Genomic DNA, 17,075 nt, shown 5'->3' with positions numbered 1-17,075 from the left:
TTTGAATTATATTTATTTATATTTTAATTTTTTTTAAAATAAATATATATTTATTAAAATATTATAACTGGGTCCCATGTTAGCGACCAATGTTGGTCGCTATCAACTTATCCTTCAATTAGCGACCAACGTTGGTCGCAAGTTTTAAATTATATATATTTATATTTTATAAGTTTTATAAAATAATAATAAAATTATTAACAAATTTAATGTGGGTCCCACTTTAGCGACCAATATTGGTCGCTATCTCAGTATATATTTGACCAAGCAAGTCTGACCAGTCCAGTCAACAATTTGACTAAATTTGCGGCCAAATAGCGACCAACTTTGGTCGCTAAAGTATTTCAAATATTTTTTTTATTATTTTCGGCAGTTTGGCGACCAACTTTGGTCGCTTTTCTTGACAGACCAAATTTGGTCGCTAATATTTGGTCGCTTTTTTCAGGATTTCTAGTAGTGAGCCACAATGTGTAATGACTACCACATATTACACAAAAATAAAAACATCTATAATATCCTTTAAGGTTATCTCACAAGTAGCAAAATAGTACCTAGAAAAAACTAGGCAACAACTCCTGATACATAGCAAAACTACATTAAAATGGAAAAAATAGAACTACTTTCTCGTCGTCCCCTCTTCCTGAAAAGTCTCCATGTGATTTCATCACCACTAATTACACCGGACTGTTATTTTTTCCTTCTATAATCCCATAACAGAGATCCCCACCTGGTGCGAAGTGTCTCAATGTCAAAATTATCTTTTCGAATTTTCTTACCCAGGATGAAATACTCAGCAAAGCCAGCAACAAAAGCACCACAATTACTATAATTAAAAAAATCAGATTCTCTGTACGTTACTGTAAATAGGTACACTAATAGTAAAATAGTAAAACAACTTAGATTAACATACTATTTGATCTGTTGTGGCACATTATTAACCAGATTAATTTGCAAAGCATCAGAATGGGATTTATCGGTATATGCACCATTGTTCCAATCAATGCCCTTCTTCTCGACATAAAAATCAGAACTCTTCAAGAAGTAAGGTATGAAAATTGCCTAAGGTAATGCAGCATCCAAAGAAAGTCTATTATTAATAGCTCCACAATTAGAGTCATAGATGTGGATGCACCTATCTATGAACGTAAACAACCCCAAAATCCAATGACCCAATTTTGCTCTTTCGCGCTTGACATAGATAGGGAATAAGACGGGGTCAACAGTGTGCCACGCTACATTTGCATCACAATAATACCCTCTAAATCTTGATTCACTTTGAAATCTTTATACAAGGAGTTGATTTTGTTACCAAAGGCAAAGTCGATTGTAGTAAACTGCATGGCAACATTCGGCCAATATTTTCCCCTCTTCCTCAAATAGTAAAAGAGGACATCCAAGTGTTGAGACAAGAAAATAAAATAAAAACAACCATCACTACTAAATGATTCAAAGTACTACAAAAAATCAATATATGATGCATATTTTTTAAATATACAAATTTATACACTATTATACAGAGTTATACATATTTATACAAGGTTATATAATCTTATACGATCTTATACTGTGATTATACAAAGTTATGTATACACTATAGAGGTCTCAAACAATAAAGATACGCAACAAATAAAAAAAGGCATTAGGACAGGAGGTTATTAAATACCGTGCCAATCAAAGGTCGACCACAATACGCAAGTGAGTGGAACCAATCCTTCATGGTCACGTGACACGAGCCAAAAGTAAAAGCTTTCGCAAGCTTATTTACTTCAGCAGTATAAATATTTTTGGCACTTCAAATCACAAAAAATAAAAAGTTATCAGAACTACATTCATTGACAAGTATAAAATCAGAACATGAAAGCTTAAAGAAAGTTAAGATACCTTCGCCTCGTATCCATCCTATTATCAACAAACGTGTAAAACTCTTTGGCCAATGGCGACAAGGGATCAAAATCATCAATTTCGATTGTGAAATGATGCTTGATATAAAAATGAGTTTGTGCGCCGATCCTGATGCCCCCGAATCAAAAACTGTCAAATACAGAGATTTGGCATATTTTCCTAGTATTTTATGTCAAACCGACTGTTTAGGAGAAATGTAATCCTCTTCTAAGTCTATGATGGGTGGTCTGTTAAGCACAATTTGGGACATCTGTAGCGTAGCTAAATCTTCATCGCCAATGTTATCCCAAAATATATCACCCTTGACATCACATGTTGCCCCTTAGACAGAGAAAACTAATAATAAAAAACTTTCAAAATGAAGAAAAGAAAAATCAGACAAAAAAGATAAAATGCAGAACGAATACCATGATCAACACCATCAATAACTCCTTCGTTTGCTTTGACACCTAAATCTATTTGGTCAGCTAGTGTGTTATCTTGATTCACTTGCTCGACAAAGTCAGGAACAACATCATATTGATAGCCATCATATTCGCTGAGACCAGATGTATTGTCATCAGACACACACTGACGAATCTAATAAAAAATAATAGAAAGAGAAGGCATAACTTTTGAGTGATGATTCAAAGAAGGCATAACTGTTGAGTGATTTGGTTTTATCAGTAAAACATTACCTTAGAATAAGGAACCTCCTCCCTCGTTTGCTTGGTTTCCTTCATATTCAGAAAACTGAACACTTTTTCAAAGGAAGAAACTACATAACTGTTGAGTGTCATAACTGTATCAGTCAACTACAACAAAAAATAATAAAAACAACAAAAGTAAATCAACAACCATGTTTATAACAAAAAAATCATATATATACAAAAAGTATCGATAAACTACAGAAAAGCTAAAGCTGCAGTACCTTTCCAACAACACTCCTGAACTTCTCAACTTCAGCATTCAACAGATCAATGCGCGCCGAAGGATCATAACTCGGGTTAGGCTGTTGCTCCGTATTCTGAGGATAAGGTCGTTTAGACTGTTGCTCCATATTCTGAGGACAAGGTAGAGATGCAAAGACAGAATTATCAGTGTGAAAGGCAGGCACCTCCCCTGATGCAACATTATTGGCATTAACTTCAAAAAGCGTGGTGATGTTCAGAGTTGACATCTCTTGACGAGTAGGGGAAGTGTTCCTATAGTTCAATTACAATAAGAAAAATTGGATTACAGTAGTAGAAAAAGGAAATTGTGACATATTCATAATTATACATACTTACAGAAAAACTGAAATAATATATGAAGAAGTATTATGGTACAAAATGTTTACCTTGTCCATACTAGACATGATTACCCCGCCAGTCAAATTCGCATATGTTGGAGTTTCAGTGACTTTTCAATTAAGAATGTGTGGCACATTTGTGCCAATGCGAATAGCTAGATGCTTGTCAACCATAGAGCAACACTCAAAAAATCATATTTGTAACGCAAGTGGCAAACCTCCGAGCCTATACATTGTCAAATAGTCACACTATCTGTCCCTCATTGTCTTTAAAATATCTTCAAATGACTTTTTTCCCCAAGCATACGTCTGATATTGACCACTTTCAATGATATCAAAATCATCTTATTGATACCATAATTATTGGCATCTGAGAATACGAAATGATGGACAAATACCATCAAGGCCATCTTGAACGCATCTCCGTCCGACTTCCAGTCCTTTTTCTTGAAGCGATCAAGAAGCTGCCCCTCGTTATAGCCTTTTCCACATCTCCTGGAAAATACTCTTTTAGCAACCTATTGACATCTGGTTTGTCATAGACAGTGACGTCTTCTTCTACACACTTCAAACCAGTAATAACAACAAACTCTCCAATGCTAAAACGCATCAAACAACCATTAATTTTAACCCACAACTTCATTTCTCGCCCTGGGACGACTTTCTTCAATAGTATATAAGTTGATTTTGAATTTTAAATTGAGGCAGGTCCAAGAAGTAGCCAAAGCAGCTAGCACGGAACATTTGAAGTTGCGTGTCAGTCAAATATTGCTTCAAAATGCTGACAATATCAGTCTCAGTATAGGAACTAATCCTGTTGTGAAAATGATCAACTGATTATATATAGAAGGTCTCCAACCTTGCATATGAAAAAATAACAAGAAAGAAATCTGGAACAAAAACTATACTAAAATATTGTATAAACATGTATAAATCAGTGTAACAGTACTTGGATAAAGATATATAAACAGCTGTATAACTTTGTATGAAATTGTATAAGGATGCATAAAATTAATAGCAACACAGGGAATACCTTCAACTTAGCTTTTCTCTCCTTCAATTTGCGGCGAGTAACAATCCTTTGTTCTTTGGATATGCAATCAAGATCACTCTCACCATCGTCCTCGATTTTGCTTTTTTTATGCTTAACGTCCTCGATCTTGCTCTTTTTATGCTTAACGTCCTTGATCTTTATCCCTTTCGGTTTAACACTGGGCCTACATCATCTTCATCAACCAAATCAAATTTCAGCTTTTCTTTGGATTTTTCATGTCTCCCACATTTCTTACTCCTTATTCTAACAATGTTAACCGGAGTATGAGTATTCTTCATTTGCGAATGAGTCATTCGACTGTTCTCTTGTTGCGACTTTTTTGTAGGAGCAGGAGACTCAAAATCATCATCATGGGGGGCCTGGACATGCGCATTCGCTTCAGAATCAGGGGTTGAGGGCAAGTCCCTCAATGTTTTAACTGGAGTAGGAGTATTCTTCGTTTGCGAACAAGTCATTCGACTGCTCTCTTGTTGCAGCTTTTTTGAAGGAGCAGGAGACTCAAAATCATCATCATTGGGGGCCTGGATATGCCCATTCGCTTCAGAATCAGGGCTTGAGGGAAAGTCCCTCAATGTTTTCGTAAAATCGAGCTTAACACCTTTTCGAGCAACCTTCGTACGACTTTTAGAAGCAGACATTTTCGAACACATTTTCTACAATAAAACAAACAAAGCTTTAACAAAAGTGAAGACAAGTGAAGGAAAACACAAAAATCAAATAAAAAACAAAGGCCATGAACACAAAGCAGAGGCCAATTTTCCCAAATTGTAACAAAACTCAAAAAATAAATTCTACAGTAAAATTCGAAATAATAAAGCATATAAACTGAAACACCAAGTTTAGGCACAGAACAAAGATAGAAGGAACACAAAATCGAACAGAAAACACAACAACATTGTAAAAAAAATATTCAAAATCAGAAAAGCAAAAAAATTAAAAATAAAACAAAATTTAAAACCAAAACTGTGGTAAAAGCAATGAAACGAAAATTACCTGAAAATAAGAGTGAAAGCTCGAAAAATTACTTGAGACCCAACAATGGGGGACAATTGCCTTCGTACTTCTCTAAAATATGCGTGAGAAGAAAGAGAGAGAGAAAAATTTAAAAGAAAAAACCGTTAATAATATTTGTGGGCTACCAGGTGTAAACAAAATTTCAAAACATATACAACTTGGGCTAAACCAGGTTAGAGTTTCAAATGTGGGCTATTTTTGGATGGACGGTATGACCCAAGTGATATATGATATAATTTCTTCTAAAAAATACTATAATTTAAAATATTTAAAAGGGATATAAAAAATTATTTGACTCTCAAAAGTCAAAATAAATTAGGACGGATAATTATTATTTTTCTCTTAAACTCCAAACTTTGCCACATAGACACGAGGGATTATTTTATATCGACAGAGAACGCATAAGCCAATAGGACAAGAGAAGCAGAGGAATTTTGGTGGTTTCCAAGTTCCGAGAGAAATCTTTCAACAGCGGTGACACAGAGGCACCATCTCTCGTATATAGCCGTCCAGTAAGTTTAATTTTGTCAACTTTATTCCTTCGGTTTCTTGCAGTTTCGATTAAGCTATGCTATGCTTTTTTAGTTCTTCAAATTTTAGTAATACTAAAACTATTAGGTTAAGCTGATCCTGTGTTAGAAATATACCAAATATTGGGTATTTTTGTTTTCTCCTAATCTTCATGTAAACGTGAGTTTGTTGGAAAACTAATTCAAAGTTATAGTTGAGAATCTTAAATTTTTAGGATTTGATATCTGTTAGTTTATTTAATTCATGTTTAAATAGGATTTGTAGTCAAAATTATATAGGAATAGTTTTTCCTGTTCTAGTTAAAATAGGTAAGGGTATTGTTAGGTTATTTTATGGGGCGAAGATTTGTGGAGAAGTGTGTGGAGATTGGTGGAGAACTTGTAGAAATCATTCAGAGATTTATAATAAAATAATTTATCCTTCCGAGAAAGCATAAACGAGCAAAAGGATAAAAATGGTTGTTTTTGTTCTTTTTGATTTTCCATTTTTGTTGGGTATCGTTTGATTATTGAAGTATTTATGTACTATATGTATTATTGCTAGCAGTCATTTCGTTTACTTCTTTCAGTTGTAGCATGTCGAGGCCACTTTTTTATTGTTGGATGTTCCTTATCTTCATATTCTTGTTTACTTTCTGCAGATTTTAATTTGCGATTGATTTATTGTTTCACGATGCCTCCTAAGGGAAAAAAGCATGGTTGTCAAACTGCACCTTTGGACATACTTTGCAGCTTTCCTGAGAACGTAATAGATGGTATTCTTATGCGTTTGCCTTTACGAGAAGCTGTGAGGACAAGCATCTTGTCACAGAAATGGAGGTATAAGTGGTGTAGACTTCCAGAATTGACACTTGATCTAAAAAATTTGATATCAACGAAGGACTCGGTACCCCCTACATTTAAATTTACCAACATTATCTACCACCTTTTGACCCATCATACCGGACCAATTACTAAGTTTGCCCTCTCCTTTAATTCTGATCTGATGCCGTGTCCTACCATTGACAACTTAATTTACTTTCTCTCTAGAAATGGAATTCAGCATCTTGATCTTAAACTTTCGGGCAGGGGCGACCTTTACAAATTACCTTCTTCATTTTTCACATGTTTTCAATTGAGGTATTTGACTCTCCAAAATTGTTTAATGCTTCCTCCACCGGCCTGCAAAGGATTTGAGCTGTTAATTAGCTTGGAATTACGTAGCGTCACAATTTCACCAAAATTCCTTGAAAGGTTAATCTCTTGTAGCCAGTTGCTCGAGCGGTTGGTACTGGACATTGTAGGTTTAAGTGGCATCATTGAAATTAATGCTCCTATGTTGAGATCTTTTAACTTCACTGGCGAAATAAGTTCTATTAGTTTAAAGTATACCCCTCTTCTGACACAATTGTCTCTTGCGGATACGGAAGATTATGAGGGGCTACGAGAATGTGATATTGCCAAGTTTTTTGAGTCTCTTTCTGCTCTCGAGCATCTGCAGTTAAATCAAGATAGTTTGAGGGTACATCTGCTTTCAACACTTAGTTGTTATGCATTTTCATAGATGTAATCTCTTTTGGGTCTTGAGTCGTTCTCTATTTTCTTCCTAGTTCTTGGCTGCAGGAGCAGGTGAATTGCCAAAACGGCTTCCCTTTAATCTTAATTGTGTCAAACGTCTTCGCCTAGCTAATATTTATCTGGGTGGATCGGATGTGGTCTCGTGTGCTCTTTGCTTGATAAGAAGCTTCCCATATTTACAATATTTGGAAATCGAGGTTAGACTCTTACTTCTCTTTCTTATTTTCTTACTTTCTATTCGCAATAAGTTTAAAGAGTTGGGTCTTTGATAATCTCATTTAGGTTGGTGATGAAGATGCTGGTATTCCAGCACTAGAATATCTTGAAGTGGAAGCTTTCTCAGATATGACATTTAATCACCTCAGGGAAGTTAAGCTAATATATACTATAGGCTCAGAGCCTGAGATGCAACTTATCAAGCTTCTATTAGCTAAGTCTCCCATACTGGTGAAAATGCTAATTGAGCCATGTCTAGAAGTTAATGATGACGCTTACAAAACAGTCAGTATTTCCAGAAAACTAAACTCATTTCGGCGTGCATCACCTGAAGTAGAAATTGATTATAATTGTTATTATGACTAGTCTGTTTCGTTAAGAATATGCTACTACAATGGTAAGGGATTTTACACTTAATGCATGTTCTTGATTAATCTGTGCAATGCAAATTATGATTTCAATTATTATGTGGTTGTGTATTTCAACGAGTTGCTCTGTGTTAATCCTCAACTTGCTCACATACCTATCGCAAACCTGAAGCCTTTTCTCAAGTGTTTTATGTCTATAAGGTGGAGCCAGCCATGGAGATTTGATACTCTTAATTGTCACCTAGCTAGTACTAATAATGATATGGATCTTTCCTTTATTATTGTTATTCACTATGGTATTTAATATTTTGTTTACCTAATCTCCTTTTTCTGCTGGAGTGGCAATTGCCATTGTATTTTGTTCCACTTCAAAGTCATATATTTTATTTTACTTTTATCAAATAAAGAGTCACTTAGTATTTACTTTGGATTAGGCTGCATGTGTGAAGCATTCAATTTAGAGAATAATCCCTCAACGGTTTGTAACTAGAGCAGAGTACTCACATCTGTTAGCTTTTCGCCCAGATGTAATTAAGTTAAAATCCTTTCATCTTAAAAACTAGGGAAAAGTGCCAAATTTGCTCCTGAACTATAAGAAATGGTCTAGATAAGCATAAACCAGAAAGTCTTAGGTTTCAATCCTGAGTTTGAGACTTTGAGTTTATCCGGTTCCTTCTCCTTAGCTCTGCCATCACTTGTGACAATAAGCATAAACCAGAAAGTCTTAGGTTTCGATCCCGAGTTTGAGTTTATCCGGTCCCCTCTCTTTAGCTCGCCATCACTTGTGGCAATAAGTTTCATCACTCACAGTATTAGTACTGGGAACTGGCATTGGTAACAGAATTATTCTAACTTTTAAGTATTCTTAGTGCAGGACTTGTTCTGGTTTTTGTTGTCATTCCAACTCTTTTGGTTTGCTAAACTAAGGAATTTAAACGAAATCAGATTCTTTCTCTTTTATAGGTCCTTATAGTTATGTGCAGAAGAAAAGAATTTCCTTGTCAAGTCATGCATATACTATAGCTCACAAGAAGAGTAGAAGACTGACATTTCTGATTTGAATTCTTAGTCTCTCCTTCATTTTTGGTTGTTTCATATGTTTATTTTGTATTTCAGTTGCCAGTCTTTGAGCAAAGTGACTTGTTTAAGTTCAAAATACTGAACCATTCAAGGGTGACTTCAAACCAGTGTATATACAGTTATAACCTGATGTCCAAAACCTATTATAGTTTTATAAGTGAAACTAAGGATATAGTAATTGTTATAAAGAGTGTTGTAGTTTGGTAATGCTTGGGTTTGAGATATATATATAGCTCTAGTCATGTTCCTAGTAAAGATTTGTAAGGGTGTCAATAGATGCGATTTCTCCGCTTGGTGCCTATTGTTTTTAGTGAATGATTTTACGTTAGAAAATAGAAGTGTCATTTCTGTTAACTTGCTCTCTTAGTATATCATAAAAGTTACTAAGAGGAAACAAAATAGACATTTTTATGATACTTATGCAAAGTTGAATGACTTTTGTAATATTTAGGCAAAGTTAAGTAATTTTTTTGTTACAAATAATAGTTTACTTACTTTGAGCAATAAAGCAACAATTGAGTGACCATCTGTAAACTTGCTCAGAAATTATATGGTATTTTGGAAATATCAAATTAATAGGTTTTTTAAATTTCTTGTGAGCTGTGACATCAGAATTAGAGAAGAAGAGAACTTGATGCAACAAGCTCACCTATTATGATCAGCAGATCAAAGGATACTATTTGTACATGAGGTGGGGAAAGAAGATCAGCCCAATAAAACACTAATAATTGTTCTGACAACGTCATCAACACGTACAAATAGCACGGTATGGTCAGTTTTCGGATTGGTCATTCAAAAATAGCCAGCGTTTACGAAGTCAATGAAAAATAGCCTCTATTTTGCTGTAAGAGAGACCGGTCCAGCATAATATACTGGAGTTCGGTGCACCTGTGTATGAACTCCAGCATATTATGCTGGATCGGTATACTTTGCTGACTCCAGTATAATATACTGGAGATTGAAGCACCGGTGCTCCAAACTCCAGTATATTATACTGGACAATTATACTTGCTGGAACTCCAGTATATTATGCTGGAGTTCCAGTGTAGTTTTGCTGGAACTCCGTCATATTATGCTGGACTTCCAGCATACTTATCCTGGAACTCCAGTATAATATGCTGGAGTTCAAGCATATTTATGCTGGAACTCCAGTATAATATACTGGCGTATTTTCCAGGTTCTGAAGTGTTTTCGCTCAGATTTATCTTTACATGAAAAGTGGCTAAATTTCGATTACTTTTGAAATTTGGCTATTTTTGAACGACCAGTTGTAAATCTGGCTATTTTTGAATTTCTCCCCATCAACACTGCAATCTCTCACTTAGAATAATAATTAAAAATCCATCATGAGTTATATGAGCATTTCCACAAGGTAAAATAGTTCAAATATTTTCACCAAGATCTAACTCAAGAGAATACTATTTATTTCTTCTTCACATTATTACTCGCTAATTTGGAGATTAAACCATGAAACAGTACATACATATATAGCACTCAACCAAGTAATGTAACAGTAATTAATAAGAAAGAGTAGGGTGTACTATAGAAGTTTAAATCCTCGGTCGAGTCATCCAACACAACATTATATAAGCTCTTAGTGATATTAACCCAGCATGCGAGATTTTAACCTCTATAATAAAACAATGAATTCCATTTCTTTAGACATAATATGCCAAAAGAAATGTTATGACACTAGCTAATATTAAAGCTTGGAATGTTTCTGATTGAGATCTTACCAAGATTGTTTTGTAGCTCAATTAACTGTCTTATATTTATACAAAAATGTGCACCATGGATCAATATTTTACACTTAATATGCACGGGATAAGGAGCCAATATAAAAAAAACACTGGATCGATAATCATAAGTATAGTCATAAACAGACACCTTGTTCTTGAACCGAAGGGACATGGGCACCTACTAGGCTACTACTATCGTGCCCGGGATTTAACAGCTTATATATATTTAAAATTTTATTTTATCCCATTTATATAGTATTATAATTTTCCGATGAAATGGGTTCATTTCTCTGCCTCTGCCCATGACTACTAGGTAGATAGTCATGATATTTCGTTCATGATCATGATATTTCGGTCACGATCACCAATAAGATGATACTATTAATTATGTTTACACCTCTGCTTGCTTTCGAGCTTAAACAATACTTAGAAAAGATACATAATAGTCAGTCAAATAACAATAATAAAAAAAATAGAGTTAATATCCTAAAATCCCCCTAAACTATTATGTTTTTGTCAATTTCCTACTTAAACTATTCAGTGTCCTCAAAACTCCCCTGAACTATATTGCCCTTCGTATTAAAAACCCCTTATTGCATTCTTAGAGGTAGGGGTGTACAAAGGAAACCGACAAATCGCACCAACCCGATAATCCGAGTCAAACCGAGAAAAAAACCCGACTATGGTTTGATTTGATTTGGTTTGGTGTTGGAAAAAAAAACCCGACCATAATTGGTTTGGTTTGGTTTTAACTAAAGAAAGTCAAACCGAAACCAAACCGAAACCAAACTATTATATATATAGAAATTTTAGATATATTTAATATATAAATACACTTATTGTGATGTAATTTATAAATATTTCTTAAAAGAATTCATAATTTTATCTTTTGAGGTATTATTTTAAGATTGGACCTAGAACTTTTGAATGTTCCAATAAGTTTTATAGCCATTAACATTAGTAAATTAAATAGTGCTAACAAAGCCCAAACCAAAATCAAATCAATATTAATGCTAATAAAAGACATTCAATTCAATACTACGAACGAGAATGTATTGAATATCTATTTTTTGTTTTGTATTAATTTAGATAAAATGCATAACCTATTTTTATTTTTTCTTTAGCGTTTAGTCATGTAATTAATACTCCCTTATTAGTCTACTTATTTTAGCATGACTTAGTACTTTTAGATTATATTTATTTTTATTATGGCTTTTTAATTAGCAATATTTATATTACATAATTTTATTGTTGAATATTTTAGGATAATGCCGTGACATATTTCATATTTTGTATTATTTTCTTGGAAAATACTTTATATAGTTGTATCCTACTAGGACTAAAGAAATATTTTGAGCACAATTTATATGTTTTGTTCTACGAAGATTTTACCGGGAAAAAAAACCGAAAAACCCGAAAATCCGAGAAAACCTGAGAAAAACCTAGAGTGAAAAACCCGAGTTTTATTGTTTGGTTTGGTCTTTAGATTTAATAACCCAACACAATTGGCTTGGTTTGGTAATTGTAAAATCCGAACCAACTCGACCTATGTACACCCCTACTTAGAGGTGCGTGTAGTACACTCTGCTAATTATTTAAAAAACGTGTCATGTAGCACTACACGTAGCTATTCAACTCAGCCTAAAACCCGCCTAAACTTTTACCATTTTGTTAGTTACCTACTTAAACTATCTGGTGTCCCCAAAACCCACCTGAACTACATTCTTCTATATATTAAAACCCATGTTGCGTCTGTCTAACTATATTAACTTATGGTTTTTAAAGAGTTTTTTTGTACAGTTTACTCATGATGTATTATTACCCTGGGGTGATTGATTAATTTTATGAGTTTTGGCCAAAATAATATTTAATGCACTGTGTTAATTTTATTGGACAAGGTGGGTTGCTCTAATGATAAGCACCATTCACTTCCAACCAAGAGGTTGTGTGTTCGAGTCACCCCAAGAGCAAGGTGGGGAGTTCTTGGAGGGAAGGATGCCGAGGGTCTATTGGAAACAGCCTCTCTACCCTAGGGTAGGGGTAAGGTCTGCGTACACACTATCCTTCTCAGACCCCACTAGTAGAATTATACTGGGTTGTTGTTGTTGTTGTTGGCACTGTGTTAATTTTAAGTTTAATTGTGATTGTGCTTTATGTTAAACTTCAATTGAATAAGTCATTTATATTCACTTTGTTGCACAGAAAAATATAAATAAAGGCATATAGGGTTTCTTAAAAATCATCTTATATTACATAAAAAAGATTACACAAAATAAAATTTCGCAAATAAAAAATCAATTGGCCAACAAATAAAATTACATTCTCTAATTCCAGATTACATAAAGAAGTTTCAAGATATTCAACTTTATTCTCTACAAGGTGTTGAGTTTAATAAGAATATTTAAATTGGTATTCTTTTAATAATATGTGTAAGAAATGAAAGAAGACTAAAACAAAAAAGAGAATAAATCATTTCAGAGGAAATAAGAGAGGGAATTTTTCCCCCAGAGGAAATCCATATGGTGAACTGAAGAAAAAAGGTTAAAAATGAAGAAGAAGAAGGTGAAAAATAAAGAAGAAATGTAAAAAAAATGTAAAAATATTTTAAAAATGAGGAAGAAAGGTGGATATAACTGAAATATGGAGAATATTTATTCAAAAAATAAATGTGAAAGAGGATTAGGCTAATTAGCCATTATTTTATGTCATATGAGCCATTTTGATGGTTTTTTTCCAGCTGTCACGCGCTCCCAAGCGAGTGTTTGCACACGTTATGCCAGGTCAGCGATGAGGGGGTTTTAATACGAAGGACAATATAGTTCCGGGAGGGGGGGGGGGGGGTTTGGGGACACCGAATAATTTAGAGTTCGAAACTAAAATAATGGATTTTTGGACTCAAAACACGTTTATACAGTTAAAAAAAGAGTTACATTTCTAACTAAAACGCAGTTTTATACTGCGTTTTAGTTTAACGAAAAGTTAGCCGTTAAAGTAAAATGCAGTATTATACTGCGTTTTACTAAAAAATTAATTTTTTATAAGGAAACGCAGTATAGTACTACGTTTTAGGAAAAAGCAGTATAATACTGCGTTTTACTTCTATTTGGACCCACCAATAATAAGTGTTCTGCATGACTAACATAAATAATTATTTTTTAGTGTAAAACGTAGTATAATATACTGCATTTTACACTAATATTTGGGCCCGCTAATAAGTGTTTTGCGGATAAGTGGCATAACAATAATTCAAATACATAAAACGTGGTATTATACTGCATTTTTCATAAAAAATTCTGCACCCCAAGCTAGGACTTGCCTTATTTAAAGGCCTAGGATTTTATGAAATCCATTCAAAACTTTCCTTCAAACTTCTGTTCATACTTCTCTTCTTCTTATCAAGCATTTTTTATAATGTCTGAAGAGCCAAAAATAAGGGTTTCATTATATTGGGGGGTGAGGTTGTAGAGGAAGTGGGGGGGGGGGGGATGAGGTTGTAATGGAGAATAACTCTGTGAGGTATAGTTCATCTCCACAGTGTCATGTTAAATTATCGCTTATAATGGAGTATGATAAATTGGTATCGTTGTTACGTAAAAAAATGAGTGTGAGGAAACGTTCGGTGAACCTTAAAGTAACCAGTAGATTTCCGTATTCTGTGACTCCTCAGGGGTTTGCTTATTATTATGAGTTTAACATCGAAGATGATGAAACTCTTAGAGATTTTTTGCGGATTTCGGATGAATACAAGGAATTTATTGTAATAAAATTGTTGGAAATGTACGTCAAGGTTGAAGACGTTCCCAATAATGAGGGTGTGCATAGTAGGGATAACCCCCAGTCATCGGGTGGTTATTCTGGAGCAGTTTTTGCCGGACAGATTCTTGATGAAAGAGCTTGCCTTGATTTAAACTTGTCACTACCGGCGAATGAGCAGCCACTTCGACTTTATATAATCCACAAGATCACTGGTAAATTTCAATTTTTCTACGCTTTAGTGATGTTTATTTTAAGTCTTTTGAATTGGATTTGTATTAACACTCATATTTTTCATAGGGGGTACCGTCCGAATATGAATTTTACAAATTATGACCCCGCTCCTAGTTGGAATATGCGTAGTTCTGGCATGTTGGACCATGGTGGTCCATCCGGGAGTCATCACCAACAAGAAAATGTCCATCATGGAACGTCAACATAGTACGACTTGTAAATAAAGTGATATAGCTATATGTAAATTATTTATCTAGTTGAGTAGCTTATCATTTTGTTCTTTTTGCATAGTGAAAACGATCAACTTGATGTTCCTGACCTCACATAATTGCCCATAGACGACGTATTGACTCGTGATTTGGCAGATGTGCAGAGTCAGGAAGATGATAGTGATTATGACAACAATGCCGATGAGTCTGGAGATGACACACCCTTTCCTGATGAGGGTGATGACGAGGAGGAAGTGGATGCCGACCCTAAGCTGACGAGGGAACATACTCCTCCACCTCTCGTTAGACCAAGAGTGTACGAGTCCCACGTGCTGTTTCATGAGCGAAATATTCCCTACCTTGATAATTTGCCAAGTATGCCGGACGGTCAGCAATGTGGGATGAGTCAAGACCAGCGGTGCTGGAAAAGGGCATGTATTTCCCCGATAAAGCTCGCCTAATCAGGGCTGTAAAAATCTACAGCGTAAGAGAGTGCCGTGAGATGACGATAAGGGAGTCAACTACGGAGGTGTACAAGGCTGTATGCCGTAGAGACTTTATGGGTTATCACTGGATGTTGCGTGCCAGCAAGAAGAAATCAGGGTTGTGGAAAGTGGGTAAGTATATTAGCACCCACAAATGTGAAATGGACACATTCAATAAGAATCACTTCAACCTGAATGTAGACTTGATTTCTCTTGTCTTGATTCCATATTTGGAAGTGTCCATTAGGTTCAAGATTAAAAAGTGTATTACAGCCGTCCACCAGGAGTATGGTTGTACTATAACCAAAAGAAAGGCATATCTCGAGCGCAAACGTGCTTTTGAACTTATTTATGGTGACTGAAATAAGTCTTTTTCATCTCTGCCTAGGTACATGGCCACACTGCAATACTTTATCTCCAGGACTATTGTTGAATGGAGGCATGAGCGGAGTCTGGACATAACGGAATATATCTTCAACTATGTGTTCTGGTCATTTAAACCGGTAATTGATGGTTTTGTACATTGTCGTCCTGTAATTTTCATAGACGGTACTCATGTCTATGGAAAGTATGATATTAAGCTTTTGATTGTAGTTGCAGTAGATGCCAACGGACAAATCTTTCCACTAGCCTTTGCCATTTGTGCCAATGAAAGCGAAGAGACGTGGACGCTTTTTTTGAACCACTTGAAGCAGCACGTTGTCAAACAGTGTTTAGGTATTTGTCTAATATCTAATCGACATGGTGGTATTTTAAGTTCTGTACGGCATTTGCTTGAATGACATGAACCCTATCTATACCACCGTTACTGTGTGAGTCACCTGAAGGCCAATTTCCAGAAGAAATATCACGACAAGACCTTGCATGATTTAATGTGGATGGCTGCTACTAAGTACCAGCAGTGCAAATTCACGAGGCGCATGGAAGAGATCCGGAAGTTAGATCCACGAGCCTATACTTGGCTGATAGGACATGATCTTCACATGTGGACATTGCATGCTGATGGCGGCAGACGGTGGGGAGCCCTGACTACAAATGTGTCGGAGTCATTCAACGGCTTGTTGAAGTCTGCCCGTGGATTGCATGTCACTGCCATGGTCCGGATGACATTCAAACAGATTGCGGAGAGGTTTATTGAAAGGCATAGAGTTGCATCAGTGTTAATGGACAAGGGTGTTCGATTTATGCCAATACCAATGAGAAGATTTGAAAAGTACAAGAGGCGAGCACATTGGCATTCATTTTTACAGTACGATCACGACCGGGGCGTTTTTGAAGTTAAGACCGCTATCCGCGGACACCGGGGGAATAATCTACAGATGGTGAATGAAGTCAACAAGTTGTGTTCTTGTAAGAAATGGACCATCTATCACATGCCCTACACACATTCTTTGAAGTGCTTTCAACAAGTTGGTTTAGGGGCAACCAACTATATTGATAGGCAATACAGTGTTGCTACATACGTAAACACGTATAGTGGGCAGTTGCAGCCATTGGGTGCTGAGCATTATTGGCCGCTGAAACCTTTTAAAATGGTATGTAACAAGGACTATTTGCGCAAGCTGCAAGTGCAAAAAAGAACGCGTATACGGAACCAAATGGATGTTGGTGACACCGTTTATACGCGTAAACGTGACATATGCTCGCAAATAGGACCCGACCGT

General features: G+C 35.4%; 2 protein-coding genes across 3 annotated transcripts; both read left to right on the top strand.

The window, feature by feature from the left end:
- Positions 1 to 5,631: 5,631 nt before the first annotated feature.
- Positions 5,632 to 9,345, top strand: LOC104213040 (F-box/FBD/LRR-repeat protein At1g13570-like). 2 transcript variants are annotated; one of them, XM_009762440.2, is made up of 4 exons: positions 5,632 to 5,752; positions 6,412 to 6,589; positions 7,360 to 7,524; positions 7,610 to 9,345. In XM_009762440.2, exons 2-4 carry the CDS (start codon positions 6,584 to 6,586, stop codon positions 7,907 to 7,909), a joined length of 471 nt encoding a protein of 156 aa, XP_009760742.1. In that variant the 5' UTR covers positions 5,632 to 5,752; positions 6,412 to 6,583; the 3' UTR covers positions 7,910 to 9,345. The 2 variants fall into 2 exon arrangements, with proteins under 2 accessions (XP_009760742.1, XP_009760741.1); XM_009762439.2 differs by having other exon boundaries at positions 6,412 to 7,271.
- A 4,881-nt stretch (positions 9,346 to 14,226) lies between these two features.
- On the top strand, positions 14,227 to 16,193 carry LOC138870435 (uncharacterized). Its single transcript, XM_070148239.1, has 5 exons — positions 14,227 to 14,307; positions 14,398 to 14,542; positions 15,083 to 15,228; positions 15,303 to 15,697; positions 15,800 to 16,193. Exons 1-5 carry the CDS (start codon positions 14,227 to 14,229, stop codon positions 16,191 to 16,193), a joined length of 1,161 nt encoding a protein of 386 aa, XP_070004340.1.
- The last annotated feature ends 882 nt before the right edge of the window (positions 16,194 to 17,075 follow it).

Source organism: Nicotiana sylvestris, chromosome 6 (genome assembly GCF_000393655.2).
Source record: "Nicotiana sylvestris chromosome 6, ASM39365v2, whole genome shotgun sequence".
In the NCBI taxonomy this organism is placed as follows: domain Eukaryota; kingdom Viridiplantae; phylum Streptophyta; class Magnoliopsida; order Solanales; family Solanaceae; genus Nicotiana; species Nicotiana sylvestris.
Note: the sequence above shows the minus strand (reverse complement) of the source record. Positions and strands in the feature narration are given on the sequence as shown.